General features: G+C 53.7%; 1 protein-coding gene across 3 annotated transcripts in view; it reads right to left on the bottom strand.

Moving 5' to 3' along the window:
- The window catches only part of LOC122387238 (cytohesin-1-like), a 73911-nt gene that overhangs the window by 42226 nt on the left and 4582 nt on the right, over nt 1-27103 (bottom strand). The window contains exon 1 of one of the 3 annotated variants that reach the window (XM_043377284.1): nt 1956-2835. The exons of the other annotated variants lie outside the window; for them this stretch is intronic. Coding sequence (XP_043233219.1) covers nt 1956-2079 — 124 coding nt within the window. The 5' untranslated portion in view covers nt 2080-2835. Of the gene's footprint in view, nt 1-1955; nt 2836-27103 lie in introns of those variants that run through there. 3 annotated transcript variants of the gene reach the window in all.

The raw sequence follows: 27103 nt of genomic DNA, 5'->3' as shown, positions 1-27103 counted from the left end.
TCAAGGTCTGATACTAAGCAGCACAACCAGTGGTGACAGAATATCGTCCAATGTAACGCGAAAAAGTCAAAGCGTAGGCCCATGGATGCAGGACGAGGTCAGCTGCAGAGTGGCGATAGGGACAACATCCGGGGGTGAACACAAATCATGTTCTGGTTCGAGGCAGTTAATTCAAAACGTGATCAGTGTTCAGTGCGAAAAAAAAGATATGACGAAGCCTGAGTTTAGAATACCTTTCCTATCGTCTTCTCCCAGATGACTGAATTGTTTTGCTCTGAGGTGAGATTTTACAGCGAGCACAAGACGACAGGGTCCGCCCCGGGGTCAGGCGCCGGACGCTGTGGGGTTTCTCCACAGCCGGCTTCCCGTGCACGGTGTCCCGAAGTTCAAGGCCAGTGAGGAAGCGCACGGGGTCACAAGATCTTCCCGAGGGCGCAGGATATCATAAAGAGAAGTAATGTGTCCTTATGGCCACCACGGGAAACATCAGATCGCGTTTCGGCATTCCAACTCCAGATAAGCCCATTGTCGTATCATAATATAGCTATTTAATAGATCGTTAGATATCCTTTATCTAGCTGTCTCAATCCAGGTATCCGGGTCTCTGGGTCATGAATTCGAAACACATCCTCGTCTCCGCTTGCGTTTCTTGCCAGCAAGCACGCACAACATTCCACCATAGCTATCTGAATAAGATGATCTCAGAAATGCCGCCGATAGCAGATAGCAGAGATGTGCGAGGGCATCAAAATGACGTCATTATGTCGAGAGAGCAGGCACTCGGAAATACAAAAGTCGCTTCCGAATGAACAAAGATGAATTTTGTGTTGATAGTTCCGTGCCACAAATCCGGTTGTGGGCAAGTGCTAGGTAAGTGCTAGTACCTACAAGAGTCTTCTCCGATCAATCAGTCGGTCCGAGGGGCTACCTGGCTGCTGCATTAGGCATTCGTTACGCCTGTCCGACAGGCGAGTATGCGTCAATCACATTGTTCCGACAGACTATCAGGGTCCGCGCAACGCACGCAAATCCCCGCCGATGTACCAATATCTAGATGCGCGATATAAATATGGAAAACCAAGTCCTAGTCGTCGAGAAATGTCCTCGGCGCACTTATAAACCTCTCCAGCATTGGATTAGTAATATACCCAGGTGGCATCTCCACCCGCATTATCACGTTGATAGAGGACTGCATGATCATGTCCAAGTCCCGATAGTCACAAGTCCTATCATGACAGCAAGTGATCTATGGCGCTCATAGCTGAATCACACGTAGCTACGAGGCTTTATACGCACAACCCATGAGTGTCCCACAAAGCACACGGATGTAGAGTAAAAAGCATTGAAACTAAACAAAACACACCAAGCCAACCACGCGCTGTGGACAGTGAGAGCAGGGGACGGAATACGGGACACCCGACAAGCGCAAGTGTCTGGACAGCGGCGAAGCTCGGAGCTCGCTCATCCCATCTGAGGAAGTTGATTACATCATTTGCCGGCTGAAAGGTCGGGCCCGAACTCCGCCGCTACCTCGCTGATTACATCATTCGCCATTTCCCGACTCAGTCGTTTGTGGTGACCAACGTTCCACTGGACTGATCGCAGAGACGCCCGAACTGAGGCCTTGCGGATAGCTTATTCGCAACTCCTTGCATTGCCGAAATAAGTGTTGACCAAGCCTAGGTTCACGATTGCTCAGAGTGGAGGCGACGAGGGGTCACAGTGGCGTTACGGAACACTTGAGATGCAATCTTCTATTTGCGCAAACTGTGATAACGCTTACCACAAATCTGCAATGCAGGTGTGAAGACATCTAAAAGGACAGCCCCATTCTTGGGAACAGTTGAGCCGAAATGTTGTCATGCCAACATATCGCGACAGAATTTTCCTCTAACGGGAACCGATCTAGTGCCAGGCGGCGCGTTTCCGCCAGCTGAGAAGGGCGGGGTACTGACCAGTCTCGGCGTCCTGCTCCTGACGCTCCTGCTCCTGCTCCTGCTGTCCCTCCTGCTGTCCCTCCTGCTCACTGCCCAGCTCTGGACACACGTACCAGGTGGTACGGGATTTGACCTCCTTCATCTTGTTCCGCACGCGCGGTCAACGGAACTGTACTGCACTCCGCGCACTATCAACGAGATGATATCACGACGCAACGTCACCTGCGAGCTGACGCGAGCTGATTCGCGGCCGACGCCCAGCGGTCTCCAAGAGGGCTTCTCGCTCACAGTGGAGTCGCTATAGTCCGCCCAGCAAACTCAGTCCTGTACGGGTCGATAACAAGCCAAGTCTCCAAAGATTGTTTGACACTCTCGGATTCACACTGGAAATAACACCAGTATGATTTCAGCTGTAGAGAAATTAGTTTCAGGATTGTCACTCTTTCAGCTCACGGTCCTATCACTGCGTAAAGTCACATTGCTGCCGGGGTCGTGCCTTCTCTCAACTCAAGGCGACAACTAACTGCGGGCGACTTCAGCAACGAGATCGTCACCACCTGCAGCAAAAAGCCCAGAAACAGCACACTTCGTCTGTGGACGCAGCAGCCACTCTCACGGTCCCCAGCACGGCTCTGCCACAGTAGCGTAGCGCCTCACACGTATCCACTGCTGACCAGTCTCGTTACGCTACCACCACCGACCGCGCCGACGTCTCCACTACCGCCACCGTCGACAGCGCCGCAACCACTGACGCCGGGCGGCCGGCCGGGCCCCGGACCGGCGGCACCAGAGGGCACCTCACCGCCCCGGCCTCCCCTCCGGCCCGGCCCTCCCGCGAAGCTCAGCGGGCTGCGGCAGCTCAGGCGTGCCAGTGACGCCGCGGTGCTCCCCGAAGCACAAAACACGCGTGGTGCGTCATCGGGGACGACGGTGACGGGTCAAAGTCACCGGGCAGAGGGCGGGGTGTAAAGAGAGAGTGACGGAGGGAACTGATAAGCTGATAGCTGGACTGAACGACAAGGACAAGCACTATCTTTAACTACGCACACTGGAGCATTCCAAAACATCAGTGACGCAATGTTAAAGCAGGATGGAAAAATGGTGAGAAAATGAAATAAATTTTAAACTTGTGCGTGGCGGAAACTTTCAAAACATTCGCCTCCTCATATGTCAACAGATGCAGCTTGATAAAATCACAGGCTTACAGACAGAAGCATAAGATGACAGAAAAGCACCAACGAATTAGCTCCGCAACTACGAAAAGCGACAGCGAACCTCCCTCCCACTGCGGCCGCGTGTCGACCCCGACTCCGACCCCCAGTACGACCGATAATCGACCTGTATTGGTGCGTCGCCCGGGACGGAACAGGGTCAGTGACCGGCGGCGCTCCATCGTACCCTGGCACGGTGACACGTACCCAACTGGCAAACACAATGCATAGTGCAGGGACCACAGGGGGCATTTGTCCCGAAGCTGGCTCAGCATATGGGTATTGATCGCACATCATGCACAATGCACCTCAGGCTTTTCGGACAGAGTAAGGCTACGAAACCGCTTAGAATATGTTTTACTTGAAGCATGTTTTCCCTTCTTTGCAATGAAAGTTGTGAATGAGCCAAGGCTCCTAAAGGCAAGCACCAAACATGACTTATTCCGTGCCCAAGGACAATAGTAGATAACCTGCCACAATGATCGATAACGTCACTTTGTCACTGTCCCCACCCCAAGATCAGTTTCCTTTTGACCGTGGCTTCCCGGCTGAGACTCACCGACCAGATGTGAGTCTCAGCCCACCCCTATACCACTCTCAACCCTGACCCGGTTCCTCGCAGACCCAACTTCAGCAGCCTCTCCCAGCTGGCTTCCAAGTTCCAGCAGCTCCGTGAAAACGTCCCACGGTCGCCTCCTCACCCCAGACAAATCGACCCGGACGCCTCAGACGACCCGACCGGCCCACCCGCGTGGAGAGGGCGTCAGACGACCGACCCACCCGCGCCAAGCGCCTTACAAGGACGACTCTCAACGGCCGTCTGGTACTGCGTCGCTGGGTATAGGTGTGACGTCATCTACGAGCAGTGACGTCATCGGAGCTCAACGAGGGTCATTGATCGGATTTAAAGTGCCGCGCTGGTGCGAAGTATGTACCGATTCGGCCTTTGGGACTGAGAACCGATGGCTGAAAACAAGCGAACAGAATGGGAGACAGTGACAGTTAGATGCAATGCGCAATAGGCTCCCACGACCGTCTATGAGCAAATGAACCAGAACTTGCACTGTTATATAAGCTTTGCTATGAAGCCGCTCAAAACCGCATGCAGCGCAAGACTATTTTATAACGAGAAGAAGTTATGCAAGCAATCTAAAAATAAGTTCCAGCTTCAATGAAGCTTGTCCTAACCAGATTGACTACATTCAGTGAATCCAGAGAAAACCTCAATAGCAAGCGGCTTTTAGCTCGCCAGGCTCCCGGCCAGTCGGGCCGAGCTTCTGAGGCTCGCAGCTCTGGCCATCGCTACCACTTGTCCGACTTTGGCAGTCAGCCAGCTGGGTGACGGCTCCCCCCCCCCCCCGCTGACCTCTGAAGGTCGAGCCGGCCGGTCACCGCCGGGGGCGGCTGGGGCGGGGTGACGTCGGCCCCAGGCCACGCCCACACGCCTTAGGCCACGCCCACGCAGACATAACAGGTGCTAAACATCCGTCCAAAAGTCCGTCCTGCGTCACACGGAGAGCGACGCGCAAAAATAGCCGGCAATGTTTATTTGTGAATGACTGAAAGTCATGGGACAGCCTGGATCGCCCGGATCGTCTAATGGCTTTTTGGGAAACCGGATCTGCTGAATCACTGTATTAATGAGCAACCCTAAATAAAAAGGTCGGGGAAGCGTGAATCAGCCAACTGATATAAAAATATAAAATAAAAATTAAAAAGATAAAAAAGTTATATATATAAAAAGCTCGTTAGATAAAAAGTTCGTTTTTCGATAACTTGACGCGTAGATAAAATCTCAAATATTTACTTAAGCTTATAGCGTCTATGATAAAAATTTCAGCGATATGGTATCCAATGTCGGTACTTGAAATGCATAAAGGTCCAGAATACCACCCCGTTTTATCCTCCATTCGTCAAACTCTGGGATTCTCGGTTCGTGGAGCCCAACAACCAACTACCTGCTTAGTCAGGGTAATCACAGCTCTCCACCGCGACAAAACCGCTACCTCACAGGACACACACTGTGCGATAGCGTCCACAACGGGTAGATCACCGTCCGAGCGGGGATAAAACACAACACAGATCGACAACATCCTGCACCGGGACACAGCCGTCCAGTTGGACCTCATGACATCAGCGCTGGCTGATGCATGCCCGTGACGTCAATGCGGTCCGCCCGCACCAGGCCAGGCAGGGTTTTGGGGACGTAACCAGGCATCAACAAGGGTACTTCGATACTGGCCCGTGCCGCGGAGCTGACTAGAGAATTCCATAATCCATACTGGCTCCGATCACGACCGCCGACTAAAGTAAGGATGCTCCAACACTGTCGCGACTGCTGGTATCAGCTAGGCTATTTCCCAGAATAGCATACTTCCATTTAGTGCTCGATGATTGAATCTGTCACGATCAGGATACTTGTTACCCCGACCAGGATCCTTCCTTCCATACCTTCTGCTTTATTGCCGGGCCCAGCCCAGCAAGACACTTCTCATACCAGTGTGCACGCATGGCATGTCACCCCGCCCCGTCGCGCCAACCCAGACCGCCATATGCGCCGTCAGCACGGCGGCTGAGCGCCAGACTATTGTCATGGTGAGTGCCCCCACTGCCACGGCGGGCTGCGGCGCAGCGCCGTGTGTGGCCCACTGCAATGAATCGACCACAGACAGAATGGTGGAGTGGAGCCATCGCCGGGCGGTACTGTCATGGAATGGTGCGCACTGCGCAGCGTGGTCGGGGACGCACTACACCTTTTTGCGTTGTTCGATGGCCAATCAGCAAAACCCATTCGTCCGATCAGCACATAGGTGGCGCCAGTGAGAGGCATTCCGGCAAAACCTTCAGCATATGGGCAAAACGGAATGCTGATCCCACTCCACAGTTCGTCAGTTGGTATTACCTTCGCTATTCACCATAACTGATTGAGTTCCGGCAAAACCTTTGACGATTTGGATAAATGCTTCGTCTTTCGTTAATATCCCTTCGCCGTTCACCAAAACATCCCCATGCTAATTTCGGCATTCCTCATAACATTTCGTCAAAACTAAAAACAGATCGCCCCTTTACAGAGAAGTATAAATATGACCGCGTTTATACAGTGCAGTGCGAGGCATAGGTGGCGAAACTTGTAGACCATTGATCTACATAAAAATCGGTAGCGTTCATGAGCGCCATAGGTACAATGTAGATGGACGTAGCTGACATGTTATCGGCTGTTTGAAAAATGGTCAGGCAACAGAGCAACAGGCTGGATAAGTTAACCCCGCCTCAAACACCAAGGAACAGGCAACAGGCTGGATAAGTCAGCCCCGCCCCAAAAACCAAGGTGTCCGGCCGGCAGGGCCCGGCTTGCCATCTGTCAGCCATTCCCTCGCGAGTCCGACCGGCGCGGCCGCCCGAGGCGTTGTCCCATGACATCGCACGGGCAGTGACGCGATAATGACGGCTGACTTCGTGGTTTGTATCGAAGCGTTTAGGAGTCCGACGCTCAAGAATCTACATGCCTACTCGGTATGGCGCCGGCAGTCTCCTCGTAGCTATGGTATAACTGCCTTTTTCGGAATTCAATGGTTAATTGGTTGCAAATTGCGCTGGAACTGTCATAAGCCTCATCCCTGAATGCGTGATTAACGTTAAACATTGAATATGGCTAGATAAGCACTACATCATTGACATTTTGATCATTGACGAAAGTTTTAAATAAACAGTCATTGTTTACGCACAGTACCGATGAATTTTGCACATCGACTAACCGTTTTGTGAAATGTCGAAGCATTATGACAATCTGACAAAGTGTTTTGCCTATGACGAACATTGTGCTCAATGACAAAGAGTTATGCAGAATGGTTAAATGGAGTCCAGCCTGTTTTGCCGACCGTCTAACAGTGATGCACATCGCCGATGGGTTATTCTGAATGACGCTTGTCCAAACTGATGCCGAAATGGTTATGACGATTGGCCATCGAACAACGCAAAAAGGTGTAGTATAAGGGAGCCGTGAGGAGAGGAGGCTTAGCGCACGGGGAGATGCTACACCCACCAACAGCCTCCGCCTCTGTGCCGACGAACGAGGGACAGGTGTGATAAGCGATTAACCTTATCTGAATACTATGTCCCACATCCGCGATAGAAGTAACACGTCACTTGAAGCTGAGTAGGACCTGAGCATCAACAGACCTCACGCTGTGAGCAACACAGATAAAAAGAGCCGACGAGTCACAACTGACACTAACATCACACAACACCAGCGTGTAGGCGCGTGAGGCACCAGGAAGGCATCTCCATAACTAACCAAGCTGTCATCGCCGCCCACTACACACAGTGGAGACTGTGAGGGGGCGGGAGTGTGTGCGTGGGCTGGGGGAGGGGGAGAGACAAATCACAGCTGGTTACTCAGCTGGTGAGAGTAAACAGAGCGACAAATCAGTGAGTGGGAACAGACACGACAGGCGTGGTGAAGGGGGGAGAGAAGGGGAGGGAAGGAGAGGAGAGGAGAGGAGAGGAGAGGAGAGGAGAGGAGAGGAGAGGAGGGGAGAGGAGAGGAGAGGAGAGGAGTGGAGAGGAGTGGAGAGGAGAGGAGAGGAGAGAAGAGAGAGATAGAGCGAGAGAGAGGAAAAGAGAGCAGAGGAGAGCAGAGCAGAACAGAGCAGAGGCGAGGAGAGGAGACGAGAGAAGAGAGACCAGAAGAGACAGCAGGGCAGGAATACAGAAGCATGAAATAATTTCACACATCCAATCAAAAGGCGAAGACAGAAGAACAAACGGAGATGCATCAAAGTTATTCATAAATTCTAAGCCCAATAGCTGGAGGAAACATAGAGCTTCACCAGCATAAATCACACCACCCACGAAGCAGCATACCCTCAGCTCTGCACTACACCGCTGCTAATTACGACAGCGCCCTCCCCCACGCCGCGGCACCCGCCCATGTGGTAATGGCGTCTGATGCGCCTGTAACTGAGCGCCCTACAAATCACGACACCCGTTCCGGCGTGTTCGGGCGGCACCACATCCGGTGGGTCCCCTGCCACCCCCGTCCCGTCCCCGAGGACGGCAGGTGGTGGCCAGCCGCGCCGCCGTGATGGTGGAGGTCAGAGATCAGACTTGGGGACCGCAGTCCGCGCCCCTGCTGAGTGGGGCGGTGGGGTGACATATTCCTCTGCCCCGGCGCTGACCCAATATGTGGACGAGCAGGCCCTGTCTGCTCTTGAGTTGCTACTAAGATGCATGACCTGTCAGCTATTCTGCGTAGGCACCAGTAATATAGCGATGGGAGGCTGCGACTGAGAACACCAGCGCCGCCACGTGGTGTTACGGGAACTAGAGGTTTTCATTGGACGATGCAGCGAGTCGCCAAGAGACTTCGCACCCAACGCCAGCGCCACCTGTAACTTCCGTCACCAGGTGTCGCGGCAATCGCTCTTGTCCCGTTTGCTCTGCACTATCGGCTCTGAGTATCAGACTGTTCCTTCAGCAATCGGTGTGTGTCCGGTGATTCACATAGGAGCCAGCTTCTGTCTGAACAGAGCCGAGTGACGCGGAACTCTGACCACACGGGATGAGATCAGAAGGACCAATGGACCAAGATGAGAACTGAGACGACACGAGACAAACAGAGACGAGACTGTCGAGAATGACACGAAATGGTCCCCATCGAGCCGAGACGAAATTGCGATAAAACAAACGAAATAGATCAACACAGAAGGAGACAACACGGAATAATACAAAACAGGGTAAGACGGAACGAGAAAAGCTGAGACGGACGAGACGACCGATAAAAGACTAACTTAGACGACCGAAGTGAGACAGCTCAGATCGAGCCGAGTCGGCAGCGCCATCTGGCGGCTGTGGACGGAGCGATCAGCCACGGCTCTCCACCTGGCCCGTGACTTGACGTCGGTATGATACATGGCAGTCATCTGGGCTCGGCCGTCGCCCATATGGCGGTAAATAGGCGCGGAGAATACCGGCGACTGCACGCTTTGACAATGACCTGGCTTTGACGGCGTGGGCGGCGGAAGAGCGCACAGTTCATGGTTGAAATCGGGCGGTACCGGCTGCGACAATCCCATTGATTCCACTGGCCAAGCGGCTAGTCAGGAAAAAAAAAACTAAAAGGACCACCGAGAGCTGATTCCTTGAGTTTCCTGCTATAACAGACCGCCGCCAACCCGCTGGCTTAGCTGGGTCGCTGGGTCGATGGACTGGCTGTCTGTCCCTCCAAAGTTGGGCCTTGGAGGGACAGACACTCAGCGAACACGAGAAGGGTGATATCATTCGGCAGGGTGGCACTGGGCGGTACAGTGAAACCTCCTCCCCCCCTCCCTCCGCTGAGACCCCAGCCACTATTTCCAGCCTGTCTGTCAAATGTCCCTCTGTCTGGCGGGCAGCAGCAAGCCCGCGCTGGCACGGCAGCAGTCGCTAACCTTCAAAGAGTGCCATCATCACCATTCTACCACCTCGCTAACGACCAGAAGATAGCTGGGAATAACGACTGGGGAAGGCTAAACACCTCGTAAAATCGCACCAACCCACTCACGGCATAATCGTCGGCCGTGTTGTAACAACAAAACTCCGTAGAAAACACATACCTCGGCCGGTGGCGGTGCGCCATTCAAACTTAGATAGCTCATTAACGGGCCGCGCCGGGCCGCCGAGTCAAGGTCATCCCTCAGGGTCACGGGTCAGGTGAGAAAGGACGGACGTTCAAACGGTGGTCCGTTTCACTGTCTGCGATACACAGATAGTGGAGTTATAGAGGAGGGATGATCGATTCACTGCGGTTAGCGTTGTCCCCAGAGGCGAGGAGGTAATTTGGGCATACAAGGTCGGAAGACAGAAATGGAAAACGGTAGTGCCAGTGGGGGAGGTAAGTCGGCAGGCATGGCGTGGAAGAAGAAAACGTTACATCATCTGAATTATTCTGCCAGCGCTCGAGTCCCCAGCGCGGCGTTAAAAAGCAGCCCGTTGTAGCATCCGGTTTGCCCCTGTGATATAGTTTTCGGCCAAGCCGTTAGCGAAATGACACGTGACAGTTATCCCAGTGGACACCACAAACGCCGCTCAGTGGCTATGATTGCAATGTTGCATCCACTGGCCATGACGGGAACAAGTGGGGGCTGCAGTGTCCGTTACACTGCCGCAAAACGAGCGAGACTATTGGACTGTAACAACGCATATAATGCGTCATATCACGCATGATTAATGCCGATTTCATATCAGCCGAGTCATCTGTTTTCCTCCAGCTCCGAACCGTGTCCCAGTTCAGTCCGCCCCACCACTTCCCGACCTTTGTTCAAACCTCACCATTCCGCTCCACCTATTCACCCCTTCACTCCCTCCTCTGCACCTCAGCTCCTCCCCATCCAATCTTCCCCTCCCACTGATCCCACGCGATCTATTTCACCGCTTCAAACCCCGACAATCGTCGCTCGTTCATCACCAACTAACCGGCCTGTCCTACCAGTCGCACCTCCCCCGAGGACAGACGACTGGAGGGGCGCGACCCATTCAGCGTTCGGCGCGCGCGGACCGCCGTTGCTAGAGGGTGAACGATACCCGCTGTGACACTGGCCCCGATCTCTGACGGCTCGTTGGTCAAACAATGCACCCAAAGGGCTGGGGCGCGTCCAAAGGAGGTCACCGGCGAGCGGATGAAGCCAGGCTGTGCAAACAATGAGAGCCGGAAAGTGAAGCGAAGCAGTGCGGATTCCAGCCCGCCGTTGGCTGTAAATCGAGGTGTGCCAGGTGGTGCTGCAGCCCACACGCCACGTGCCGTGAGCAGGCAAATATTTGCGTTCCTTTGGGCGTCTGTTTTGATCCAGCCATACAAAGTGCATTGGACAAACAAAAACCGGGAAACCAAAATATGGAAAAGGTTAGAACTGAATTAATAGGAGCTTATCAGTGATAAGCAGCCAAAGCGAATGAAGACAATCGAGTCGAGTCGACAGCCATGGAAGAAGGACAAAAGGAGAACGATGAGAGGGAGCCAAAGGACTGGAGGGAGTAATAGGAGACAGCACCGGAGCACCATTTTACAGCTCAGCAGTGAACGATCATAGTCGTCGTTCCGAAATGCCGTCCGTGGCAGGAGCACCAGAACAGGAACATGCAGATCGCATTGAGCCTGGTTCAAGACCAGCTATACTCTAGCCAACGACCGTGCCTGGCTCGGATTGTCTGGATCGAGCACCATCTTCACAGAACAGGCCCAAAGACCGTCAGCGGCGTCTGGACGGTTGGCAGACGCTTGGTGTGATCCACTATGGGTCTGTTCCAGTCGCACTTCTTAACACCTCTAAACTCCTCCAAGAGCAAGATAGAGGAGGTTGGAGCAGGGCCCTCCTTGGCTTTGTAGGGGCTAGAGCTGCCACTGGAACAGGGAAGCAATCTTGGAGGAGTTTAGAGGTGTTAGGAAGTGCGACTGGAACACACCCTTTGCCTGATCTCCCATGAAGCATTGGGCCGCGCTACCAGGCCGCGCCCAGCCGGCGTCCCGTCAGTCGCTCTCATCCATATCCCACCCTGTCACATCTAGCCTGTCAGAACGTGGAACCGTATTGGTCCCTCTCTTACCCATCCCACCGCGTCACCGCTCGTCAGTCATAGCGTAAAGCTGTGCCGATGTGTTGGCCGGAGCCATTCTCACCCTCCCTACCGCCGCCAGTCTGTCATTCTAGAGTCGCACCCGTGTGTCGACGGCTCCGCTCCGTCTACTCTGAACGCTTCCCGAGTCTCCCGTGTCTGCGACTGCTAGTCCGGCCCAGTTTCGTACCAGCCGGCCGGTCTGGTCCTGTCGGCCTGTCTGTGTCTGGTCCGTCTGTTATACTGGACACATGGTACCGGGTTGGGACGTGGGACAGCTAGGCTGGAAGGCCGCCAGACGTGGGGGACTAAAGAGGAGAAGGGAAAGAGAAGAAATTAGAGGAAATACTGATATGACGGTGAGGGCGTCAGACGTAGGAGACAGAAAAGAGCATGGGAGAGAGAAGTCAGATGGAACGACGGTATGAGGGTGAATGAGGGAGGATACGGTGGAATCGGCAGGCACACCTTAACCGGTCGCATATCCCTCCATCGAGCAGGTAATCCAGCCGGTACTTACCAATCAATGGCAGACGACCGACTCCGTGTGAGGTGACTGAGCGCGACAGGACGGGACCGAGCGTGCCACAGCCGGTCGGGACCGAGGTAGACAATGCAGCTGTGACGGCTGCAGGGAGACACGGGAGAGACACAGGGGAGACACAAGGGAGACACGGATACCTGTGGGAGCCGGGACGGGTTACCGGGAGGGGAGACAGAGCGCGACCCCGACCAGAGGACGACCAGCTGCCGCGGACAACCCCAGCGCGGCGGCCCAAACGGTCCGCATCTCATTACACGCGACATCCCACGGGAAGGCGCTAAACTGTGAGTGGAGTGAAACACCCCAAAGGTGCGCCGATCGGCACAAATGCCGGCAATTTACGATCACAGAGCCGATCGAGACTGGAGGAGGGAGCTATTGTCGGGGTGCCGCTCCTGTAACGTTTGGCGCAGATGAATGTGAGCCGTCTTATGAAGGAATGAAGAGAATTAAAATGGCTGGCGGGAATGAAATGGAACGGTGCACGTGGTGGCGAGAGGGCTCTGAGGGGACCCGTGTGGGTTGCTTGCTTGCTCTCTAACACAGTTAAAGTTTCCCTTCTTATTTTAGTAGAGGTCTAACTGCTGCTAACTAAGATCAAACTTACCTAATCGTATTCTTATCCCTTTAACAGTTCAAATATGTTGTCGACTGGCGGCTCGCATATTACATCTTCTCATGTAGCGCACCGATAAGTAATCACTTTTTCTTCTAATCCATTCAATGCCGCAATTTCTCTCTCCATTATTTATATCCCTTCTTCCACCCTCTACATCTCACCATCCCTCCCTCCCCCAGATTCCTCCCCGGCAGCCGCTCCCACTCTTCCCCACATGCCTCCCTCCTCTACTCTACCTCGCCGCCGCCCTCGCTCTCCCTCGCTCGGCGGCGCCGGCCGAACCAATCGAACTCCGGCCGATACATCCGGCCGACCGGTTCAGTAGCTGCCCATACCGCGGATCCGCCGCCTCCGATCGGCTCGGTGACGCGCGGGGCGGGGCCGCCGCCGCCGCCTCCGCCGAGGGAACGCACGCTCTCGAGCCGATCTGGGTCTCCCGGAAAGTGTGGGGAAGTAGGTGGGAAGTTGGGGACGGTTACTGAACGGTGGTGTTGCCAAGGAGGAGACGGAAAGTTTGGTGGTAATCAAGGGTCGGCAAAGTGTGGGAGGGATGTTTGCCATGGGACCAATGATGGGAAAACGATGTTTACTCTACAGCGCAGGTCGATAGTTAGAGCCCTGCGGTATAGGCAATCATCGACGTTGCCCCGCCAATACTGTCACAGCCTGGCTCCTCCCATCTGACCAGCCAATTAGAAGCGCACGGCGCCTGGGGAGAGGTCACTGGGGCTCGCCGTGTCAGCGCCGCCAGTGACGTAGCCGCTGTCAGACGTAGTGACGACCGAGCCAGGACGTGATGGCACAGCCAGTCAGGCGTCATCGAGACTCGAGACAGATATCAACATGGCAGACGTCATCAAGAGCACGACACTGGTAGGTTTCAGAGGAAAACAAACACAAGCAGCCGCGATATTGAGTAAAGGGTACTGGAGGCGTCTTGTCTTAGTAGCCGTCAGGACAGGCGTTATATAGGAGGGCGTCATCTGCTAAGAGAACCTCACCTATCGCAAAGGCATGCTAGACGGCAGAAGTTTGGCGAGCATCATTTCCACCTGTCTATCGGATTGGGGTCAGGCACACCGCCTGTTCCGATTCAAACTCGCCGGCGAGTCATCACTGCCGGTCCGTTGACTGTCTCGAGTCAGCGGACTGAGTTTATCGCCACCGGCCGAGGACCGAGTCCCTTTCCGCCGAGACTGAGGTCTGGGGCGGGCCCGCCTGCCTAGAAGCGGCAGCACAAACGTCACACGCCATACCCGTCGTCAGTGACAGTGATTACAGGCTTGGAGCACCGCATCGACGCCACGACGGGGAGGGGAGCAACGGTTCATCCCGACCGTTTGGACCACTAGGAACACCGGCGGCTCAGCGTTGGTGAACAGACCGTGGGCTGAGGTGTCGGTAGACCTCACTCTGCGCCTCCCCGCCACCTCATGGAGGGCCGGTCCGCCCCAAATTTGCCCACCTAGGAGCGATACCGGTCCTCAGGGGACGGTATCGGAACGGTACGGGACGTTTGAACCTGGAAGAAGGTCGCCATCTCGTGTGGCGAAACTGGCGTACCGCACCGCACCGGCGCGGTCAGGACCAATAGACGAACACCAGAGACGGTAAATTACACTGTCCAACAGCAGACAGTCGAAAACGGTCCACGAACCGCCCAGACAGTCCAAAGTACCCACACAGACTGACCAAGATGGAGAGGAGGGCGGCCGTTTGTCACGGACATGACAAACACGCGGTGCGGCGGGCGGCGGGCGGATTCACGTCGCGTCGTTACGCCAACTGAGATGTTCGATATGGTTGTACAGGTGAGGTCGTTACGGTGAGAAACGGCAGACGCTCAATTAGGCGGCTCGAATGGAGGGAGCCGTGTGTCACAGGTGGAGTGTGCGGGAAAACTGATGGTTTTGGAAACATGAGCAGATGTCCGAGATAGGCTGGAAATGCGCAACTTTGAATGGCATTGATTGACTAACAATTAACGTCACTGGCACAAGCAAAATAAAACTAATAAATGTAAGTTTCAAAACAGATTTTTATTCATGAGCACATAATTTTACTTGTTGCGAGTCATCATTAGAAATTAATATGAAAGGGATCCAAATCAAACGTTAAACAAAATCCATGAGTCACAGACTCACAAAAAACATTTGTATCCAACATCGAAGCTAAAATCGTCAAACAACATTCAGTCCCGTAACCTTGACTAAGTTCACCCCCCCCCCCCCGACCCCCCCCCCCCCTTCTCGCGAGATTCGGCCACAGTTCGATCCATTATCCCTCAGCCCCTTCAGTTTCGATTGTCAGTCGTCGCCCATCCTCAGTCTCCCATCCTTTCAGTCGTCGGTCATCACCCGTCCTTTATTCTGCCAATTTCGGCCGACAGATATCACCATCTCTGTCCAACCTCCTCAATCGTGAGACGGCGTCGATGGGAGCACCACTTCCGACGGTCCTCTCATAAAACGCAGCCGGCCGGGCCCGGGGTGGAGACATCGGTCTCAAATAAAACCGGAGACCGCGCCCGCCGTTGGGCCGCGGCGCGACCCGTGCGGTCGCGGAGTCGGGAGGTATGTGGGGTCGTGAGGTGGCGAGGGCTGGTTCCCACGCCCTTCACCCCTCGACTCCGTCCTGTCAGTCTCACCAGACAAGACTGGAGAGACGAGTCGTAACCGGCTCGGCTCTGGGAATGCGCCGTCTAGTCTGGTCTGGCTGGTTTGTCTAACTAGTGTGAAGATGTGTATCTAGTGTAACTAGATGAAGAGTTTGGCATATGACTGGGATAGGCTGGATTTAGTAACAAATAGTAAGAAAATTACCCTAACTCTCATGCTTCCTAAAAGTAACTTCCTGCATATTCAAGGATGGATTTAACTAAAAAAATGTGACTGGATTCACTGCAGACAACCCCTTCGCTCGCCATAATATAGTGAGAAGTTGCCTAGCTGAACTGCACCGGGAACATTGCGCAATGCGCACCTACACCAAGTAAACAAAACAGTACAGCTAGCCTATTTTACAGCTGTACTATACAGCTAGCCTAGCTGTAACCGTCACGCAGCGGTATTCTGGTGGTACACCCTGCCCGCAGAGGCGTGCCAGTCCCATGACTCAGACCGGCTGCAAACGCAGAAACATGGTGTCCACTACCCAGTGACCACGCCACAGGTACGGTCAGCGGCAGGAAAACTATGCAGCAATGGAAAGGCCACCCACGTTCCACTGCGGAGACTGGGCGCGGGAAATGGGTGGTGGTCAGGGAGTTTCTTCAGGGTTTCTTTCAATAGAAGAACAGGGATCCGCGGCAGGCTGGGCCCAGGCACAGCCAGCAGTCACTAGCGACATTCAAAATTAACACGAAAACCGACTGCGGCAACCATCAGTGTTTCGATCTTGTTAAACGATATCAGTCACCTTCAACTCCATAGAAAGTAATGTAGCGCGATACAAAACAGTGAAAGTCGGCTGAAAGCGTGCCTGACATTCATGAAACACCGCCAACGTCGCGTGCCAGTCTTGCCGATGGTCCTTCAGTACGATGGCAACCAAACGAGAGGCATAGGAACGCGAGGACAAATACACCCACCGAAGAATTGACTGACTAGTTCGTGGCAAATGTGCTAAATACGCAACAAACTAGCAACCGACAGCTCCTAGGTAAGTGCATCAAAGATGTGTTAGTGAGGCGTGTCTGAGTACTTATCCAGGTAGAGTGGCCGGTCCACAAAGCGATTCAGGTCCAGCGAGGTTGGTGTTGGGTGTGCCAAAGACAGGCCGACTGACGACTCGGTACTCACCTGAAAAGGACAGATAAAAGCTGGTCAGACAAAAGGTAACAGACAACAGAAACGTTCCACAACACGCAACCATACATTGATCACAATTCACAAGTTTCGACTGACTGCGGTCAGTCGGGAGGTTCACACATGTTACACGGTCAAGACAAACGGTATCAAAGTACCGCCTCAGGGATGGTGCGACACTCGACAGCGAACAAGAAAGTGATGTAGAAAGGCACTAACCAAAACACGAGCGAATATCCCAGCTGGGGACCCACATGAACATTCGACATTGAAGGCGTACTAAATCCAGTGGTCATCGACGATAACAATAAGCTATCTCTTAACAAACTTGGGACAGAGGAATAAAATGGCCTCCGATCACCACAGCTATTTACGGCTCCCATTGAGGCAGTGACGCAGCCATGCAGGAAAACATAGCCGTCTGAAGAGCCAGACGCTCCACACGACATTCAACAACACACTACACACGACATTCAACAGCACATTCCTGGACCAATCGACTGCAAAGCTCCCGTCTACCATTTCACCGTAATCCCGCTACTGAAACCAGACCGACATTTAAGCACTCGGGCTCCGGTAAATTCCTCATGAAACCGGTTTGCGACACTCCAAATCGACCGGCCAAACGTCACCCGAAAATGAGGCCCTGGCGCGACCGCTTCACGGGTGGAGCCCTCGTGTCGCCGGTGGTATTGACAAAACTTGGCCGACATCGTAACCAGCAGAAGTTGCTAGGAGCACGTCCGCACTCCGGTGGGGTTCGTAGTTCGTACAACTACAGACCTATCAGCTCATCAGCTTGGAGTGTTATCGGGTTGGAATTCGGCATATGAAGCTATCGATGGACTTGGGAGGGTCGTACAGGGACAGTGTGCCGACCATAGCACACACGACAACGCCCTGGATCGCCTCACGACATCAAGTGCAAGAATGGAGACTTTCACTAGTACCTTTAAAATGAAGCAGTCACAATTTCTACGGCAAGGAACTCCTAGAAATGTATACCCACGTTGCCTCCTGCACATGAATATTGCGATTATCAACACTCGTGTTACCATGCTAGGATATAACGCAGCACTGCTGTTGCAGATGGAACACGGCCCGAGTGTAGGTTCGAGAGACATGTGCTTAGACTACCGTCACGACATCTCAGCCAGTTTTCCCACACGGATTACGGCAGCGCGTTAGACCCCGCCCTTCGACCCCGGGAAATGTGACCTTTCTCGCGCCGCCCGCGGAGACACTGGAACCGGCACATGGTGGCAAGGTCATCAGGGTCCCGGAGCAAGCCACTGCAGGTCAAGGTCGTGGGTCCCGCAGTTAAACACTGGAGATGGTTCATGTCAGATGATCCCACATTTCAAATGAGATGAGAGGCAAGGAGGTTGACGGTGTGCTAGTGAAGGATGCGGGAAACGCGCGAGCGAAACCAGAGCAGTGTTCGCACGGCACGACAACGCCATCAGGGCCATGTCACGGAGTGTCGGAGAAATATTATGGATGTGTGTGCAATGTCACGGGACAAAAGCTCGGTCACGGTCACGGCACAGTCAGTCACGGATTGGGTTGACAAAGAGGGAGGAAAGACGGGGATAAGGAGAGAGGCAGAGGGGAGGGGAGGATAGAGATGGACCGAAGGAGGAGAGTGCTAGGTGAGAGGGTGTCTCAGAATACATGATGAAGCAGCGTAAAATATAATCTTGAATCGGTCTGACTTGTAAAATGTAACGCATTTTTGGGTTAAACTCCAACCAAAGACGCGTCACTACCCACCCACGTGCGAGATGTTAATCCAGCTGCGTAACCACAAAAAAGGACCGAACAGGTTTCCAGGCGCCATATCCCCCAGCTGCGCCCTGTCACACAGTGTCCAGCACGGCGGTCGTGACGGGTGTGACGGCTGGTGACGGGCGGACACACCCGACACGTCACGATCGCCGGACTGTCACAGCCTGCAGACTGTCTGATCACCTGGCGCGGTGGTAGGCGCAGCACCTGGCGACGTCTGCCGGATGTGTGAGAGAGGTGGATCTGCGTCGGATCGGCTGTGCATGCAAAGGAATTAGACCGCCAGTTTAATCAAGAACTGCCTACATAAGAAAGCGAGTGGACTTCCCAGCGCCATCCATAAAGTCACAGAGTTTCTTTACTTAGTAAGTTAGTTTCTTTTTTTACTTAGTTAGTTTCTTCAGTTTCACGAAGAAAAATATGATGAACAATTTGGATGGTCGGATTCCGGACACGTAAATGTGGCGTCAGAGGGTAAAAAGACACTGAATTGATAAAGGTCATGTCGCTCGTCAGAAGACATGCCGACAAAAAGCCCCGAATAGACGCAGTCTGCATTTGGCCAACCCTGATCTCCAGTCGCATCATAGCCTTGTCATCGAGGTTCAAATGACCACATCTACATCACAGAGCACAGTCCATCTGCGACGTCATTTCATATTCAGAAAGACCCTGCGAGAAATTAGGTCGGCCCTTTGACCAATTTGTTCAAAGAAACGCCTAATTTACGTTGAAAAGCACAGACAAAGATGTCTGTCCGTGACCAATATGATACAAACGTGGTCCATTTGTCGTTAATGTTGCATTTGGGATGCTGGCAACGACATTGGAGTTGACGTGCGGAATAATCGACCCCATCAAAGCCTAGGTTTGTTGCACGTTGAAGTCATTTCAGACTGAATTATCGAGGAGACGTTAATAAAGGGCTCAGCTGCCTGTCATTTACACCACTGCAGTACTGCTTACTACTTAAGGACAAGGTGATAAGTGCAAGAGGTTAAAGCTTCGCATGTGTCTTGACTAATGACTAGCAAATACCAGAAGATATCGTCTAGTGATAAGACGCGTACGTAAATACATAAACTGCAACCAATGTTTCTTCCATTTAAGTCATTCCATAAATTTCCTTGACAAACAATAGGTCAAATGTTACGGGTAACGAACTTAAACTTACAGATTACCGGTCACCAGTAACGGGTCGCATATCAGACGGTCACAGCATGCCATGGTCCAGCTACCGTGTGAACTGACGCCAGCGGGACGATGTGTGCACTACCGTCAGGCATGTGGTACGGTAGCTGATAGCAAGATGACGTAGAGGTCTGCCGGGTTGAGTCCCAGAAATACCAGGTGGCAAGGTAGAAATTACCCATGCCCCCTCCGAAGACCTCCAATTTCGTTAGAGACAGCATAATATTTGCGTGTTCGTGAAGAATCACTTCAACACAGCTTTGCCCGCTTTTTTCCGAGCCATCGAACCTGCAGGAGTCTATTATCACTCTACCCAACATTATTGCACCCGTCCCACACGCCTTCAAAGTGCCGGCTCTCACGCCACGACCATCCCACCAACTTTCGGCATCACCACCATCCACCAGCTGCCACCGACGAGTAACGATCACGCCGTCACCGCCAGGCAGCCTCACCTGTCTACCAACCAGCCAGTTCCCCGACCGTCCGGCGGTTATTATAACCGGGGCGTGTCCCTCCCGGCGTCACTCAGCCGTCCCGGAGCGCGCGCGGCTGCCGTCCGGCGATAGCCCCGAAGGAGGATCCACGATCGATTGGCAAGCAGCCGCTGCCAGGAGCCAGGTGGTCGGCGGGACCAGCCGGGCCCGCGTGGGCTCAATGAGCCAATAAGGCTCATAATGATCGCTTAGTGTATGGTAACGGCGCCGGTAATGTAATTGATGGCGGCTTCTCCTCATTGGAGGTGGTGCCCCAGCGAAGTTCCGTGTCTGGCATTGACAGGGTGTTGATTGATTGAACGACGCGCGTGATGGAGAGGACGTAGCGATAACTTACTGCAGGCTTTGGGAGATGGATGGAAACTCCAGGAATGGGAGAGCTGGTAGCGAGGTGAGATGTCTCCAGCAACTGTTGTTTATGCCATGTCGCTTCAATGGTCGTCCGTCGACAAGAACCGCCCAAGAGGGCACACGCGATGCGACACACACAAGAATGGACGGAAAAGAGACCGTCAAGAGACCGGCGTCACCACACGAGCTCTCAGTGACCTCAGGTGAAAAGCAAAGCGACAAGGTTGGCGTCGTGCCGGCACGCTATCCACAGGCATGTTCGGAATAGCAGTAGCCGATCGGGCTCCAATGGTCATGTAATGGACCTGTTGCCAGGTGCAGTGGGCACGACTATCCGATAGCCTGCTGAGTGAAACTGGCCTCCATTCGGGCCATTAATTCAGACCGGGTGGAGTGGGACCGCACGTGATGAAATACAACACTTGTCTCCGAGCCGACGACTCAATGGCACAAGCCGTACGGTCGGTTCGATCACAGCTTTACCAAGCGACCACCAAAGGTTCATGTTCTCGGCCTCAGCCGCGGCCTGTCGTACCTTGGATGGACAGTGGACACAGTCCGACAACTCGTGTAGACGGAGCTGCAAGTTCATGTTGCTAGCCGTCATGACCCGGGGTCGCCTAGCTCCCGTAGATTGCAGCCGTGGTAACCGTGGTAGCAGTGTGATCACATGTAGGTAACTCAGAAGTCATCACATAGGTGTGGCGACTGATGTACCGTTCGCATACAATTATCTCGAATGTCCTTGGACTCTGCTATTTAAATTTATCCCATTTGCAAGGCCATCCAGTTCCCCTTAAACACTCCCCCAAGCAACAATGCAGATCAGACGGACTTCCAAGAATTTAGGCAACTCGATTTGCAGGCTCATTGAGTTCGGTTCCAAATAGTCGGTCCCTGACAACCGAAACGCCCAGGGTCGCTTAACTTCGGCTGAACTTTTAGTGCAAAGTCGAAAAGGCTGCCAGGCCTTCAGCTCGCCTCGACACTGACAGGGGCGACAGCGAATCAGACAGGTATCACTTCGATTCCACAGCCCCGACCCACAGAACTAGCAGAGCTGATCTAACTCCGCATTGCGACACGTCACTCAGCAAGTCTAATATCGTGACCCTCCGCGCTCCGAGTACCTCGGAGACGACCGCGGATGTGGACGGACGGAGGCGAAGGCAGACGATGCAAATGGTTCAATTCCAGCGCGCAAGGGTCACTGTGTCACCCAAGTGAAGGGAGGACATAGCGGACATCTCCATCGACCCAGCCGACAGCGCGGGTGCGAATGTCCGTCAGTCAAACACGAGATGAGACGAAACCTTTAGGACTTTAACGGAGACCGGCTGTCAAAAACTGGTCACAGAACATAAGACATCTTCCTGCCAAAACCGGGACGAACTGCATCGCCACGTAAACCACGTGGTAGAAACTATTGTCGTGTTCACATGACCGACGCGCTGGTAAGCGACGCGGAACGGCGGGAGATAACACTGACACGTCATCAGGCGGAAGGCGTCAACAAACGTCGCGTGGCGATCACGACTCGGCGCATGGCGAACGGCGAACCGCATAGCTATGAACTTTGTGACCTTGACCTACTGAGGTCAGGCTAGTCGATTTCTGGTTCCCAAGTCCTGGAGGAGGGGCCGACTGCTAATCAGATGCAGCGTCCAGTGCTTCAAGTTGAAATCGGTACAATGGCAACAAGTGCACATTGTGCGTTCAGCAATCAAAAGTACGCAATTCACTATCACAGACAACCCAGGAGAAAAATAACGGCGCAGGGCTCTGAAAACATGCCCACACACTACTTCACACTGACAGTTACCAGGACGACGTCACGGTGGTCCGTTAGGGTCCATCCCTGCCATCCCACCACCATCGACATCACAGTACCAGCGCGGCGAGCCACTGTGACCCAGTCCGTCGTGAGACACCAGAACTCCCGGAGAAGGACTACCGTGGGAAGACCGGGACATGTCTGACCGCGTGTAGCGACCGCAGCCACCCAGCCAACGGGACACCTGGACATGTACGACCGCGTGTTCGACCGCAGACATCTACCGAACGGGACACCTGGACCCTCGCCCGGACAGCGGAGGGATCGACTAGAACCCGTGGGAACTGGTAGTCAAAGATGGGCAGGGTAAAAATTCCGAAACGGTTTTGTCCGTTGCTTCTCCGTGAACTTGTAGCAGCTATGATGAGCTGCTGTGTTACGGCGTATTAGCTATGGTGTTCCATTTTCAAAACTTTATCAACCATGAAAACTTCGTATCTTGCAAAAGCCGTTGAGTATCATATACTAATTATACACATCCATAACTACTCTCGTTGCAGTCCGAAGAGAAGACCGATCAACTGCGCGCGGTGACGAATCAGGTCCCGGGACGATCCTCGCCCAGCCTGACGTCTGCCAAGCGCCACGTCCGCAGCACCGTTCGTAATCACACATCGCCGCCAATCACACAGATTACACGGCTCATTGGAGACAGCCACGGCGCGGCGGCGGCGAACAGTGACGCGGCGGCGGCGGACGGTGACGCGGCGGCGGCAAACGCCGCATTCTTCGTCGCGCATCAGAGGACGGTGTCATAGCTGACCGACATTTCCTATCCTATGGCAGCGGACCAGAAGAAAAACATCAGAGGGATACTGCTCCGACTCAGATAAGTTAATAACACGAATCATGAATGACGAATGGCGCAATAAGACGCGACAAGATGCGTTTATGACTCACACATACGGTACGGATCAAGACCAATATATTAATTCGCAGCTGATTCACCGACACCTGGTGAGAAAGCGCACCTAAAATGCAAATGAGATCCTCCGTTTCGCAATATCCGCAGCGACACAACTTCAACTGTCAGTCCAACCAAGCAGTTCTCAACCAGAAATACTGGTGAACACCCCTGCCTACTACGAATCATTACAAACTGTGAGTCTCCGGACTGTTCGCCCACAATAGCGCTATATCATTGGGCTATGTATCTTTTAACACACCGACGTCCGGGAGCACTCACACTCCGGTCGTCAGCTAGTCACCAGTCACCACCACGCCGGTCTCCAGGAACGCCCCGAGCGTGTGGCACGCGCCGCCCGAGCGGTGACCGGTTTGGTGAACAGGTTCGGCAGCTGCTCCGAACGCGGCCGGTCCCGCCGCAGAGGACACGTGGGGCAGTGGAACATCCGAATGGAACGAATGGCAACGGCGCCGGCCGGCGGACGGACAGATTTCGGGGAGCGGCCGGTTCCGTACGGCAGACAGGCAGGGAGGGAGGAGAGGGGTGTGAGGGACACCCGGTTCCGTACTCTAGGCGCGGTCCTAGAGCATGCAGCGGTGACGTAGTGTGCGGATGGAAGGGAGGGGTAAGTGCGTTGAGAATGGGTTAAGTCCCTGAGACCAGACTGATTCCAGTTGTGAACATGTGTTACATGTCACGTAGCTACTTTGATCAAAAATCCAACTCGCCTTCGTCGGTAATACCCTGTGTCCGGTATTCGAGGTCATCGCACATTTCTCCACCACCAAGGCAAGAGACCAAGAAATTGTCGACTGCCGACAGGAGTAATTAATACCTTCGCCTCCGTCCGAAGCAAACCACTAAAAATCAGCCCAGCCTGACTACATCTAACGAGAGAAAACGGAGATGAATCTTCTGTGACCCCCTAAAAATCACTACCTTCATCGACGATCATCAACGAGCCTATCCTCCGCCGCAACCGCAGCTTAAGACCCTCCACAAAAAGGGATTCCTTTCATCCGCGCTCATCCCGGACCCAGCCGAGGATCACCATCACCGCCTCTCACTTATCACAGCCGTTCACCGCTCAGCCGCGCACCAGCTCTAAACCCTAACCACTACCACGGGACGGCCGCACTTCTATCCTATCGGCCCTCCATCTGAGGCGCCTGTCGATGCGGGACAAACCTCGACAAACCCGTGTCGAAGGTCACGCGTGGCTCGGCCAGCGGAGAGCGTTCACTGGCGGTGGAAAGTCCTGAAAGGATCAGAGGGGCGCCGGGTGAATCGCATTAGCGGTGCAGGAGAACGTCCCCGTACTAGAACGGTGGAGGCACGACAGAACACAATGTGAGAGAAGGGTATGGCGCGGTGGCTGCCATCAGCACTGGCAGTGATCAGGATACAAGGATAAAAAAGGTGGGCGTAGCTCGACATCGGTTTTCGAATTCAGTGCCGTGCTTCGATGGTTTCCCGCACTTCCCGATCAACAAACAAACGAAAAATCGTTAAGCGACACACCTGGGCCCCCATAGGCGCGGGAGCCGGGGGGCAGTGGGGGCAGCTTGCCCCCCAACTCTGGGGCCGTGGGTACCCCCACAGCTTTGAGACGGAATACCACACTTTTTTTGCAAATGCTTTCTTTTTGTTGAAAAAGCTAAGGGATGAAAAATAAGTGGCCTAAAACCAGTCAGAAAATTAGATATGGGGGTACCCTAGGTTGATCTCTATTATGGTGTGCCCCCCCCCCCCCAGTCTGAAAGTAGTTCCCGCGCCCCTGTGGCCCCCAGCCGGGGGCATCCGGCAAACACGTCAGGATCGCTGCCACCACGGCGCAAACGACACGGCGTCTCAGGATCGCCACACCCGAGCCCACAAACGACACTACGAGCCAGAATAGTCGCACAGGCGCGCCACAGGGCTACTCCTGTCCGCATTCATGCCGCGAACGCCGCGGTGCGCCAGAAACGTCCGAGGCACGCGAGTCGAGACACTCGCCGTGCCAGAATGGTCTCAAATCCGTACTGCAAACGACCTGGCGCGCCAAAATCGTCCCTAGACATGCGTCTTAAATTGCTCGCGGTACTAGAGCCAACAAAACCGGTTGCGTGGTGAGGTGAGGTAGCCTTAGCAAAATGTCAGAGATGGCAGCTATTTTGAGCCCGTGTCTGATGTGTGTTACAATCCCTGAGTAGCGGTTTGGTTATGATTTAGTGTCTCCTAAGTGGATTGGATTGGCGTCGAGGTGCTCATCAAATTACGTTAACTTCGGTTATCGCTTTGGAGCGACTAAAATAGTCCACTCGTTAACTTGATAGCATCCAGGTGAGCGACTACTGCAAACAGTCAGCTCTTTGACCAACACAAACTGCTAGCAGGCTGAACAATACACACAAGCAGGCTGAACAATACACACAAGTCAGCGGGTCACTGCGAGTGCATGACCCGCAGTAACCTGTCGCCTGACAGGCCGGTCCGTGACGGCGTTATCGTCGCCCGGACCGGAACTGGGAAACCTCGGTTCAACAGCGGCAGAGATGACAATCGCAAACGGTGAAAGTCTGCAACGGAAGGTCTCGCCGGACTGCGAGCTGAGAGAGAACGCTGCGGGAGCCTATTGCTCATCTACCGGAATGCAGAACACCCACGTGTAGCTAGTAGCTACCTATCTACACATCCCGAAGTCACCACGAATCTACAGATGTGGCGGTAATTAGACGGGATTTAAATGACACATCCCTTTCTCCGGTAATACTTTGAACGATGCCGGGAGACCGCAAGCCAAGGCGGCACGGGACGAATAATCCACACTGTGGCGACGGCACTGACAGGTCGGGCAGCCAATACTGGGTCTGACCGCTTCGCAGGCCTGCAGTGCCAAGAATGTGAGGAAAATATTTGCAGCATTTCGCTCTGTCCGTGACGGTGTTCGGGTTGTCCCCAGTGCAAGTTCCCTGCATGATCCATGGATAGTTGCATTCTGTTTACCGCCAGTCGCGCGACAATGGCGTGACGGCTGATCGCATGCATTGTCATTGTTTGTCAAAGGGCGGCTGGACTACCATGATCGGCTGTCATTGTCATTATTCGCATAAGGCGAACAGACGGGTGATAACGTCTGGTGTCAACATCTATTACGGCATGGGTCAGGCAGGCGATGGGTGATTCAACTCCGAGCCCCCGAAGAAAGAATGGAAGGAAATCCGACCGGACAAGAGCCGAGCCGAACAGCGAAAAATCTGAACAGTAGTTACAGTTATGATTGTATTGTTTTAAATAATATTTCTACATGATATCTGAAGTTCCTTGGATATTTGCAATCACCAACAGGACATGACTGACTAAAATATTTTATTTGATGATAGCATTGTTCCACAGTACTTCACTAAGCGGGTATCGAAAGAAAGAGTACCTAACAAAAGCACTGAGTAAATGATCCATCTGTTTAGCAGCATCAGCATCACCATTTCAGGTGCCTGTTGTCACCGAACCCACGAACACACTTCATTTCCAAAATGGCGTACCTACTTCCGTCCAAGACAATCCCAGCATCCCTAAGAACAGCACCCGCTCGTCCCTCTCACTACATCTCACGTCCCTGAGGCCCCCGTTCGGAGTCCTCCCGTCCGCCCCACCCCGAAGCGAGTCCCTGGAGTCCACAGAGTCCCCGGCGCCGACCGTTATCGCGAGGGGCCCGGTGGTCCGTGCCGGAATCCGCCGCTCCATTTTCAAGGCGACAAAACGGTGTGCCATGGCGGCGGTGTCGGTCTTGTGACGGCAGCGACGCCCGCAACACCCGTGCAATACGGGAGGGAGGTAAAAAGGGAGG

This window comes from Amphibalanus amphitrite, unplaced genomic scaffold (genome assembly GCF_019059575.1).
Source record: "Amphibalanus amphitrite isolate SeventyFive unplaced genomic scaffold, NRLGWU_Aamphi_draft 000278F_arrow, whole genome shotgun sequence".
NCBI lineage: Eukaryota > Metazoa > Arthropoda > Thecostraca > Balanomorpha > Balanidae > Amphibalanus > Amphibalanus amphitrite.
This window is presented reverse-complemented; position numbering and strand designations above follow the sequence as displayed.